Source organism: Juglans regia, chromosome 10, assembly GCF_001411555.2.
Source record: "Juglans regia cultivar Chandler chromosome 10, Walnut 2.0, whole genome shotgun sequence".
In the NCBI taxonomy this organism is placed as follows: domain Eukaryota; kingdom Viridiplantae; phylum Streptophyta; class Magnoliopsida; order Fagales; family Juglandaceae; genus Juglans; species Juglans regia.
The window spans coordinates 5978143-5990892 of NC_049910.1; the positions used below are offsets into that span (position 1 = coordinate 5978143).

The 12750-nt window shown below is 30.3% G+C and overlaps 1 protein-coding gene across 2 annotated transcripts; it reads left to right on the forward strand.

The window, feature by feature from the left end:
* Positions 1-3633: 3633 nt before the first annotated feature.
* Positions 3634-6031, forward strand: LOC109008607 (BAG family molecular chaperone regulator 1-like). Of its 2 annotated transcripts, XM_018988771.2 has the most exons (6): positions 3634-3820; positions 3941-4064; positions 4237-4556; positions 4753-5009; positions 5119-5265; positions 5394-6031. In XM_018988771.2, exons 3-6 carry the CDS (start codon positions 4337-4339, stop codon positions 5757-5759), a joined length of 990 nt encoding a protein of 329 aa, XP_018844316.2. In that variant the 5' UTR covers positions 3634-3820; positions 3941-4064; positions 4237-4336; the 3' UTR covers positions 5760-6031. The 2 variants fall into 2 exon arrangements, with proteins under 2 accessions (XP_018844316.2, XP_018844317.2); XM_018988772.2 differs by having other exon boundaries at positions 3634-4064.
* Positions 6032-12750: the final 6719 nt, after the last annotated feature.

Sequence of the window (12750 nt, forward strand, 5' to 3'; positions counted from 1 at the left end):
AAAAATATATTTAAAATACTAAATTAAAATTAAGTGAATTATTAGTGTAGATTATGTAACAAGCTTAATAAACAAATATTTTATATGGTCAATGATAATAAATTAGATAAAAGTTACATTATTAACTTGTATAATTACTATATAATTAGTTAATTAATATTATACATTAGTTAATTGATAGAATATTAATTTATTAATAACATATTTAAAATCTTATATTTTTAATGGTGATAGGTTAGATAAAAATTACATAATAAATTATAAAATTATTATATAAATAATATATAAAATAATATATATTTATTTTTAATTCGGTCTGGTCCGGGATGGGAAACCCCTAAATTGGGACCGAACCGAACCTACTTCGGTCCTCTATTTCTTGGACCAGGACTGGACCAGACCAACTTTGATCCGGTCCAGACTGACCGGCTAACACCCCTAACTAGAACCTTGTTCAGGCATACAAAACACGACGTTAACATATAATATAGACCATGTTATCTCCCATCAATTTCCAAGTAAAATAGCTCTAAAAAGACAATTCATAGGAATATTTAATTAAATGAAAATGTTAATTGGGTTTTTAAATTACTAATTTTGTTCATAATTCGCTTGCTATATAGATTAATAATAAAATAAAAAAAGTCCATTGTTTCACAATTTACAGACTATTGAATGTCGGTTAACCTATCCATTGTTGGATTTTCCCTTTCTCCTATTGTTTCATTTATTTAAAAAAAAAAAAAAAACATTGGAGTTGTTGGGTTTTCATTTTCAATTATGTTTGCTTGTTTGATTGCAATCGCTTAGAGCTAATTACTAAAGAGACCTTCCACCATCCCAATGGCGCATTCATGGGTCCATTAGCCCTTGAAATCAAGTGGTCTATTTGCAATCAGAACTTGAGAATAAGAGGTATATTTGATATATGATATAATTTCTCTAATAATAATAATCTTGATGCGTGGGGGAAGATAAGTATTCTATTTTCTCACGATATATGGAAACTTTTTATGGTCAATAGTTCCACCCTCAACCACTAGCAAATGGCCACGTTATTTGAATTTCGAATTTGGATGCGTAGTCAATATTTTGATTTGTTGGGTAATATAAGAATACAATTATTAATTTATTATAGAAAAATTTTACATACCATATTCTCATTTTACTTCTATCCTACTATAATCGGGTCACATTACTCATAAACCATTAAATTCTTTTTTAAAAAATATAAAATATAATTTAAGAGTTATAAATGTATCACATTTTACGTAATAGACTGAAAGTGAGATGTGAATATAGTTTATAGCATGCTCATTAATATATTTTTTATAGGTTACCTTTGAAGGCATATGTATTATTTTTCTTAATTTTCAAATATAAATTCGAGAAAATGGATAAATAATAAGATGAATGAGCATATTGAAAATAATTTGAGTAATGATATAATTACAACTCTTTTTTACAACTTTTATACAACCATGTGTTAAATTGAGGATATTTATGTAAAGTGATTTTATTTTATAAGTTATTTTACAAAAATATTAAAAAAAACTATAAGTTTATCATTTTCTAAATAATTTAATTTCAAGAATTCATCTTTTAGACGGGATCCAACGTAAATATTCTGATCAGTATTAAATATGTAATAAATAATGTAAAATCTATTTCATATATTTATCTATGTCTTATGTATACATTTATAAAAGTTATCAATCAATGTTGGATAGCAAGAAACTCTGTTTTGTTAAAGGGTGATAATTAATGTTAATTAATAACAAGGTGATCTTAACTCATAATTATACACAAATTTCTTTGCCATATACGAATGATCATCTACGGCCTAGTGACAAGACACAAGACAGGATCAACAACATGATCATTAGACTAATCTAACATTACAAACATTATAAAAATTAATTGTCAAAGTCCACATGAACATAACTAATATTAATAAATAATCCAACTAATCTTGTCACGTGCCTCATGTTAATTTTGGCAACAGTCCCACAAAAACTCCATCAAAACTACTGCAAGCAAAGCACATGACTTTTCAACAGTTTTATATTCCAATTGGTCGGTAACTTGTCGCCAACCATAACTACCTCAATACCAACTACTCCTCAAAAACCCTACTTTTTTATTTTTATTTTTTTAATTTTATTATATTTTTATGTCATTTTTCGGGAGAGAAATATATATATTAATCTATACTCTATGTAGGCGTACAGGCCAATACATGAACAACCACAGTAGGTTGTACCGTCTACATCGAACTACGTTTGCATGGAATTTTTACCCCCCAACATAATTCCCACGTGGGAAGGCTTTTTCATTACCGTACTACAAAAGCTAGTGTCTTCCGCACGTGTCTCAGTGTCGGTGACATTGTAAAGAAAATAACTTCCTGTCCGGCACTTCTTATTTTACTTTATTTTTTTGGCTGTTTTTTCTCATTTTGGCATGCACTTATTCTCAAATGACGTTTGTGTCCCTGATTTGGTAGATTAATTTATTCTTTAAAGATAACCCTAAGTAAGTGAAAAAATCATTTTTATCCTAAACCTATGCAAAACACACCCTTTATTTTATACATGACAATACTTAATTTATAAAAAAAATTTAAAATTCTTACAAATCAAATCTTGTAATTTTAATACGATGAAGAGTGCGCTATTGACTTTTAAATATAATTTTTTAAAATATATTTTTTTAATATATAGAAACTCTAACATCAACCAATATCGACCTACAAATAGAAAGATCGGTTCCAAAACTTAAAACAAATAAAGTCGTAAAAAATACGAGGAAAGTTCGGAATTTTATATATAAAGGAATAAAAACCTAGATGAACATGATGAGATTTCTAGTTCCAACATTTCAAGCTTGATGTGTAGCAAATTGATTTTTTTTATAATACAAATGTTGTATCTAATGTGTTACAAATAAATGAATGAACTCATACACGTGCGATCTTTAAGCTGACTGAAAGGGAAACGCGTGGGACAAGCACAAAAGGTAAAAAGAGAGGCAATTTTACTTTACTTCAAGCTTGAGGTTTCAACTATCGAGGAGGAAAACTTGTGTTTACCACTTCTGGCCCACTCGCCACGTAGATAACACCAGATTAAGCTTCCTCCATGGTCCATACAATTAACTAGACAATGATTGGGCAACACGTAGTTCCCAAAATGCCCTTTATCTGAAACAGTCAAATAAACGATTAGGGCTTAGTATTGATTTGGTTATATAAAATAAAATTATTTCATCTCATTTTATATAATTATTTTATTTTTTTAAATTTAAAAATAAAAATTATATTATAATATTTTATTTAATTTTTAATAAAATATCTCATGTTATTTTATAAGCATTAACTTCCATTAAACCTGAAAGTACTTTTGTAAGTTCATAGTACTCCGCCGGAGTCGGGCGGAAGACCCAAAAGAAAAGGTTTCCGCTTCTGTTTTTTAGCCTTTAGATAGAAGCTTTGGCGGCTTTCGCAGTTTCTTTCCCTTTCTTTTTCTGTATTAATTATTAATTGTTTTTTTAAAAGTAAATCAATAATTTAGAAATAATTAGCGATTATATATATTTTTATATTGAGGTCACAGTGGCTGTGTTAGCTGGCCACTCGTTTTTTAATATTCATTTTCATTATCAATTTCCTCCCCTCTCTGTGTCTCTCTTCTTCCACGAGTTTTCCCGAGCTAGGAGGATAGAGAGAGAGAGAGAGAATTTTTTGATACTTTGATATTCTGTTTCTTTGGAGTTTGCTTTCGCATTGGTCTTACCGGCACTTTCTTGGGAAATACCGCAGGTTTCATTCTTGGGTTTTGATTTTTTTTCGCGAGAAAAAAGGCTTTTCGGCCAAGAAAATCTAGAGCTACTTGACTACATTTTTGCTCAAGAGATCTATCTATAATTCGAGCTTTGACAGGTGCTAGATTTTTGGGTTGCCGACGGCTCTTTTCGCTGGCACGCGATCTTTGCGTGGTTTTCTTGGAGATTAAGCTTGAGGGGTTCAATTTTTTCGTATGCAGGACGCCAGTGATTGTGCAGAGGTAAATAACAAAAGTTCGAAGTCTCTCTTCCTCTATCTCTCTCTCTCTCTCTCTCTCTTTACGCGTGGTTGTCGTTGGGGTTAGACTCGTGTAATGCTGGTGGGGTCCGAGGTTCCTACAACGGAGTTTAAAAACCTTTGTCTCAACTGAGTATCTCTAATTTCCAACGCAGATTACCAGGAACCAAACTTCACGGACGGAGATCTGAGGTTCTTCGTACACATTTTTGCGACAAAATAAAACAAGAGATCAAGGCAGCTAGCTAGCCAAAGATGATGACTAAGACCACGGGGGTGGGACGAATGAATGGTGTCGGTGGTGCTGCCGATTCAGGAGGAGCTGCCGAGTGGGAAATGAGGCCCGGAGGAATGTTAGTTCAGAAGCGAGACCCGGACTCCGATCTTAACTCGGTCCCGGCACCGACAATTAGAGTAAAGGTCAAGTTCGGGTCAACCTACCACGAAATCTATATCAGTTCTCAAGCTACCTTCGGTACATTCAACTCTGCTTATAACTCCTTCAGCATCTTTAATGGCACACTTATTCTGTTTAGCATCACGATGGAATTGAATTAAAAGATGAAATTAAAAAATATATATTAATTCTTAGAATCTGATCGATACTGTAACTGGAATTGAATGAACCTGTCAAGATTATTAATGACATATGCTTGTGGTTCTTGTCATAGGAGAGTTGAAAAAAATGTTGTCGGGACCGACAGGGTTGCACCATGAAGATCAAAAGTTGATATACAAAGATAGAGAGAGAAATTCAAAGGCCTTCCTTGACAGTGCTGGGGTGAAAGACCGATCAAAGATCGTGCTAGTCGAGGACCCCATTAGTCAAGAAAGACGGTATCTTGAGATGAGACGAAATGCAAAGATGGAGAAGGCATCGAAATTCATCTCAGAAATCAGCTTGGAGGTTGATAGGCTTGCTGGCCAGGTATTATATCAAGATATGAATTTCTTTGCGGGAAATGAAGGAGAAATATAAAACTGTTTGTTTAGTTTGTGATTTCTTGGAAATTGATCTTTGAGCTGGGATTGGGTAGGTGTCGGCTATGGAATCCATAATCAATAAAGGTGGGAAAGTCGCGGAAACAGATGTGCTTACTCTGATTGAGCTATTGATGAATCAGTTGCTTAAATTAGACGGAATTATGGCTGATGGGGATGCGAAATTGCAGAGGAAAATGCAGGTATGCTTCAATTTCTATGTGCTCCATTTGTTTCATCCTACTTACCCCAAACAAAAGAAATTAAAAAAAGTGGTCTTGAAGTTCTCATTGTTTGTGTACAACTTAATAGTCTCCTAATCTTATTGTAGGTGAGAAGAGTGCAAAAGTATGTTGAAACTCTAGACATGTTGAAGATTAAAAACTCCAAGCCCACCAGCAATGGAGGTCAAAATCCAATGCAGCATCATCAGAGGCAATCAAATGGTCAAATACGAGCACCAACCCACGGGCAGCAACCAAGGCAATCCGATGGGCAAAGACTCGCACCAATTCATGAGCAGCAGCAGCAACATGAGAAGCAATCAAAGCATTCGACAACAGGGGTAGTTGTTACGACCAAATGGGAGACATTCGATTCGAACCCTGCTTTAGTTCCTCTCCCTTCCACATCCACACCCACCTCAGCCACTCACAACTCAGTCCAACCCAAGTTCAATTGGGAATTCTTCGAGTAAGCCATAGGCCACGTTTTTTTGTTTTTGTTTGTGTGGATGTGTTTTGGACTTATCTTTTTACCTGGCTTGTGATCCTTTTTCTCCATTCTTTTCTGTACCTAGATTTTGTTGAGCACCCCCTTTTGGTCTGTCATTGGGTTCATCACATATAAATGGGGTCAGTACCATATTCATCAGGTGTATGCTTCTGTTTCTGCAGATAGCCTTATCACCTTGTGATCCCATTTGGACAATGAATGTTCTCACTCTTATCTTATTGATATTTTTCATCTTTTCTCTGATTCCATATCAATGAGAGGAAAAAAAAAAAAAAAAAAAAAAAGAAAAAGGAAGAAAAGACAGAATCAAAAGGGATAGTTAGATTAAAAAAAAAAAAAAAAATTATGAGTATTGATACCTTGCTTCCAGTTGGGGCTACAAAGTGACAAAAAGAAAGCCGACGATGAAGAAGGGGATTTAGCTCTAGTTTATTTTTACAGATAAATAAATTGAGGTTAAAATTAAAAATTAAATAAAATATTATTTTTATTTTAAAATTTTAAAATATTGAATTATTTATTTTATTTGGTATAAAAATTTAAAAAAATTATAATAATTAAATGAGATGACTTAAAAAAAATTATAAAAATAAACAAAAGATAATCAGTCCAACACTAAACCACATAATAATATTATTATTATAAGAACCCATCCAATGATAGTTAGACAAGTAGGAGTAAAGTAGATTAGTTTAGAAAAGTAGAAGGAAATGTGTTTGAGCATATGACTGACTTCACACATTATTAAATACGTATAACAGTATTTACTTTTAAATTGGGTTCAAGAAACTTCTTTTATGATATATAAATTTTACTGGCGTCGATTATTTGTGTGAGAAGCGCATATTTTATTAATAAAATATAATTTTTTAAATTATATATTTTTTTTTAAAAATGCACTTCCTACCTACTTTCGATAGATTTAGATTTAAAATTCATATTATCTCATCTAATTATTATAGTTTTTATAAATTTTTTATAAAATATAATAAATAATTTAATTTTTTTAAATTTTAAAATAAAAATAATATTAAAAAATAATATTTTAATAATATTTTATTTAAATTTAAATTTTTATTTCATCTCAACTCATTATTCAAATATTTCCTAATAAACGAAGTGGAAAATAAAAACCCGATCCCAATACTTACCAAACTTAAAGAAATTGCAAAGGCCACCTTGAAGATGGGGTAAATAATATTCGATGTTGTTGTCGATGGTCATGTAAAAGAGAAATTATTTGTATAAATTTTAAATAGATAAATTTTGTATAAATTTTTATAAAAAAATAGATCTCATTTTAAAAAATATAAAAAAATTATTTTTTATTAGTTGAATCCATCTTTTTACAAAAAGTTTATATAAAACTTATTTATTTAATACTTATACAAAGCATTATTTTATGTAAAACCACCTTACGCCAGGCTCCATCTAAGATAGGGATATATACATGTAACATAAACAAAAAATTAATTTTTTAATTAGAAAAATAATATTTACAATTATAAAGTGTGTAGGTTCTGCATACTTATTTTTAAAAAAATACGTAAATAAAAAACTTATATAAAAAAGTTAATTTTAATAATATATTTCACTATTTATAAGTAAACAACATTAGCACAACTCATGATGATATTTAATATTATTCTTTTAATAATACACGCCATTTTTTTTTTAAAAAAAGAAAGCAAGATGCTTGCACAAACAAGTTAACAACTATACATTACTAATGGGGAAGGAATAAGCTATTGCTCCCGCTGGGATTTTTTATTTAATAATTAAATAAGTATTTTTTAATAATATTATGAATTTAAAAAAAAAAAGATATTTAGAAGTATTAAAAAAAATATATGTAAAAAAAAAAAAACAAAAATCAACTAACGAGAATCTCAACGGTTCCAGGAGTAGAGCCACCCAATGGGGGGAAGATGCACATCAGCCTTTCTTCCGGCTGATAAAAAAACAGCACAACTCACACCTGCCCAAAACATCACAACCAGACAATTAAATGTACAGCTTTAGCACACCAATACTCTTTGAATACCTTAACTGTTCCTACCCCATATGCTGATTTTGTCAATAAATTCGAATCTTCCTCAGTGTGGGTACACTTCCACCAGCCATTCAAATTAAATTTTAAAACGAAGATATTTATTATTTTAAAAAAAAAAAACATTTATAGGATTTCTTTTCACAAATATCACCCGATTTACAACTAAAAAGACATGAGTTTATGAGATTTAGGAGTTTTTTCTTTTAGTAGCAAGAATGGAGAGAAAGAGGTAATTTTTTTTTGGTTTTTATTTAAAATTATATTTTAAGAGTTATTATACTCTTAAATCGCATCCATATCATTTAATTTATAAAATTTGATTTATAAAATTAAAATTTTAAAATTTATTTTTTAAAAACAGTGATTCGTAAATAGGGTTGGTTCATAAAAAAAATACTGCTATTTTAATTTATTTTTTATCAAATATAAACTGTCAAAAGGAACTATCCAGATCCAAATTTTATAAAAATAAAATTTTAAAATTTATTTTTTAAATCAAATTATACTGTATAAGTCTTAAATGGTATAAAGATATTAAAATAGCAGTATTTTTTGTATTTATTATTTATTAAGAAGAGGGAAGGCAAACAGTCTCCTGATATTACTTTAAAAAAAAAAAAAAAAAAAAAAAAGTGCACGAGAAAGCAGAGGCCAAGGTGAGGTGACAGAAGAAGCACGAGGCCTTGTGTTGTGGTTCCTTTTGTTTGAGTGGCCAAAATTCAAATAAAGCAACCGATTCTATAACAAGAGGTATATATAAATATATATATATATATATTATTGTGAACTTAGTAATCTTTCCTTTTTTTAACAAACTTTTAGCAGAAAAATACTTCAATTTCCCATGAATTCTTGAAAATCACTGGAATGTGATAGTCTTCTACCTATCAAGTGAAATTAAAAAAAAAAAGCTCAGAAATTGGATTTCCATTAGCATTTAGGAAATGATCATGACTGATTTAATCCTACCATAAGAAAACTAAATGGGAATCATTCATGCCCAAGCAGGATTATATATATATATATATATATATAAATAGATGTGACTTTAATAAGGATTGATAAAGTGAGCATCATTAATAAAGTGAAAGAAAAAAAAGGAAAAATAAAATAAAATCTAAACTGGACCAGATATAGAGAGGTCTATGACACTTTATCAAACGAGTCAGCAGCTGATCAACAAAGATATATATATATTTCTGTACACAAATTAAAACCCACTTCTAAGAAATCATTTAAAAAAAAAAATCACATACAGCATCAAGAAGAAAACTGGGGGTTATAAAAAATTGAATTTTCTAATAAGCTTCCAATTATTGATTGTTCAAGCATATCAATTATCAAACAAGCTGTGTCTGGTTTTGATCATCAGTAGCCCAGTGGTGGGCACCTCATCGAGATTCGAGAATAAAAATCGTAAGCAAGCCAAGCAAAGAATACAATCAAATAATTGCTTGAAAGTCGATCGGTTGATTAGATAAATAATAAGAAAGGAAAGCATAAGAAACAGGGGAAGGGTTTCTAAAGCAATTTTTTTTTTTTTTTTTGGAAAGCAAGTTGAACAAAAGTTTGATGGGAACTTCTAAATATATAGTCCTTATATATGAATATGATTGAGGCCATTGTTCCCACGAGGTACATGTCTTGTCTCGGCTACAAGTAGGGGTGGTAATCGGTGTGGGTTGTGTTTGTATCGTGTATCAAGTTATGAACATTCGATTATATGGATCAATTTGAACATTAATTGTTAACCTAAACGAGCCAGACCTTCAAACCCTAAAACAATCTATTTAAATAATAGGTCGTGTCATATCACCTGTTTTGACCGTTTAATAATTATTTAGAAATGAGTCAATACGATATGAATAATTTCAATCCGTTTCATGTAAATTGATTGAACTAACTCACATAATTAATTTGATCTGATTAGCATAATTTCATATAAAAGTTAAAATCTATATTTATTAGTAGTCATAAAAATCTAAAAAAAAATAAAACTACCTACAAATAGAAAATATCAATACTTTTTCATATTTTAACTTATAATAAAACCAATATTGCAAACCTAACAATAATGAATATAAACATAGATCTAGAATTACAATCTCAATAATAAAAACATAAATATATTGAGAAATAATAATATTACAACTCAAAAATAATAAAATAATAATTTTAAAATAAAATTTAAATAGATTTTTGTGGGTTAATTTATGGTTAAGCAAGTTAACTCGTTATTAACTCGTTTATTAATCGTGTCTTAACAAGTCAATCTATTTTAATCTGAGCATATATTTATATCAAATTCAAATTTACTAATTTTATATTGTGTCATTTTCATATTGAATTCACGGTCGTATCACACGTTATCATTGCTAGCAATAAGGAGATAATGATCGTTAGATTTTAGTCTGAGAGCATTATTGCTTTTATCACCATTAAATCCTACTAACCACAGTACTCCTGGTCTCAAAGCAATCATCGAAAGGCTGGAATCATACCACTTGGAGATATGATCAATTAATTAGAGATTGGAAAAAAATTAGGCCATTTGATTTTATATTTTTTTTATACATTGGAAGAGGGGTTCGAACCTATTTTTAAAATGTGTATCTTGTGCCATCATTGGCCCATTTGAATTTGGATGTGTGATTTTTCATATTTTGTTATTTTACAATCCAAGAAGATAACCCATGTTTTTTAACTTAATTCCAAAAAATTAAAAAGCTCTCGAAAAAAAAACAGAGTAGCTCTTCTGTTAAGTGACTCCTCCGTAAGCTGCCAGCACTTGCCACCCATTCTCTATGGCTTGACCGTGAGATACTTCCCCACGCACTTGCACCAACCACCATCAGTAACCAACTCAAAGCCGCAACACTACCTTGTTTTGTTTTCTTCAGTGTCTCAGTGTAAGACGTGTTCAACTAAATTCGGCTTATTTCTTCTAGTGGGCCAGTTGACATCTCACATAGATGGGTATTTCTAAGTTCAGCTGGTGGGTTATTGGACTCATTTTGGGCTTGGTAATGTTTTAGTTACACTGTTATAATACTAAAGTGGATTTGGCTTAATTTTTTAAGCGGACTCAATTTTAATTCATAATAGTTCAGAAACTTTATTATTTTTTTATAGAAAATATTTAAATATTTGAATTATGTTATTAAGTAAATGATAACTGTGTAATTTTATTTTAAACGCTTTAAATCTTATCTAGTCCATTCTTATTAAATAAAATTTTGTTGTTTACTTTAATAGATTTTTGACATAATTATATTATCTAATATTAAATCTTTATAGTTAGATTTTAGTAGTAAATAATCTAGAATTCAATATCTTAGTTAGAGAAATTAAGTGGATATCGATAAATTTTGAGAATTGACGGTATTTTAGGGTTAGAGAAATTAAATTAAGTTATTAAGTATTTCAGGTGCAATTAAGAAGTACGAGGTCAATTGGAAATTTACTCAAGTTACATGACTTTTCTATAGGTGACGATTGATATTGCTTTGGTTGTGAGGAAATTCAGAAAAGTTAAGAAATCTAGGTAAGTGGGGTTCCCATACTAGACTTTACATAAAAGAAATGAATTGAGGTTAATTTTGGAAAAATATGCATGTTTTGTTATGAAAAGAAATTTGAACAACATAAGTTGTTGGTTCTGCATTACTCATAAAATTTGTATAAAAGATGAAAGTATTGTTGTCATGACTGGCGTAGACATGAGTACATTTTTAGCATTCTATTTCTGACTATGTAAAAAGAGCGAATATGAAATATGAAAATTTGCACATGTTATGTGAAGATGCTTTGAATCTGTTTTGAATATATGAAAATGATATGAAATTGTTAAGTACTATGTTTTGATACGATGTGGCATCTAAAAAACTTTTGGCACGACTTTTTGATTCTGTTTCTAGTCATGATCCGATGATTCTGATTCTGTTTTACTTTGACATATAACCCTGCCACGAGTGATAATAATGGACTCTTGCCCTGTCATGGGTGATAATAATGTCCTCTAGCCCTATCACGGGACATAATAGTAACATTTGACCTTATCACATGATATAATAGTGACATCTACCCCTATCACGAGATATAATAGTGACATCTACCCTACCACGAGACATAATAGTGGCCTCTGGCCTCGCCACGAGATATAATAGCGGTCCATGCACTGAGTGCAATCGTTTTGGTATCAAGGTGATTTATGTTCAGTTTGGTTTTCTGCATAATGCACAATACTACCACGGGGGTTAAACATGGTATTCTGTTCTGATATAATGCTTTAATATGATATGATATGATATGAAAAGATGATGGTGTTCAGTCATGTTATACCAAAGGACATTTTTGAATAAGAACATTTGAACTGTCGCTCTGATATTCTGATAACATGTTTTGGATCTGCATTCTGAAACTAAAATATTTTGTTCTACATTCTAAATTCTGTAAAAAGGCTCATGTTTACATACTAGCATATGTTCTCTGTTTACTGAGTTATTGATAACTCACCCCTTATCTTCATAATATTTTTCTGATAATTTTGATGGTTCAGCTTGAAATCAAGAGTAGGAAGTTTGAGAAAGATTAGATGATCATAGAGGAATAAGTGTCAAGAGGTACAAGTAATTATTGGAGAGTCCTATTCAATAGATTTATAAATTTTTAGTTTGTTATGTTGAGTTATTTTTTTGGTGTCCTTGTAAATGAACATATATATTTATGTTAAACGGGTAAATTTATATTTTATGGAGTCTTTGGAATATATATATATATATATATATATATATATATATATATAATTGTGTTATGAGAGAAGATTTTATGCGACAGGAAGTAACTCCCTGGATCTTCCAGGACTGGGGGCGTTACAGCCTAGGTTTTGTGTGTTAATCAC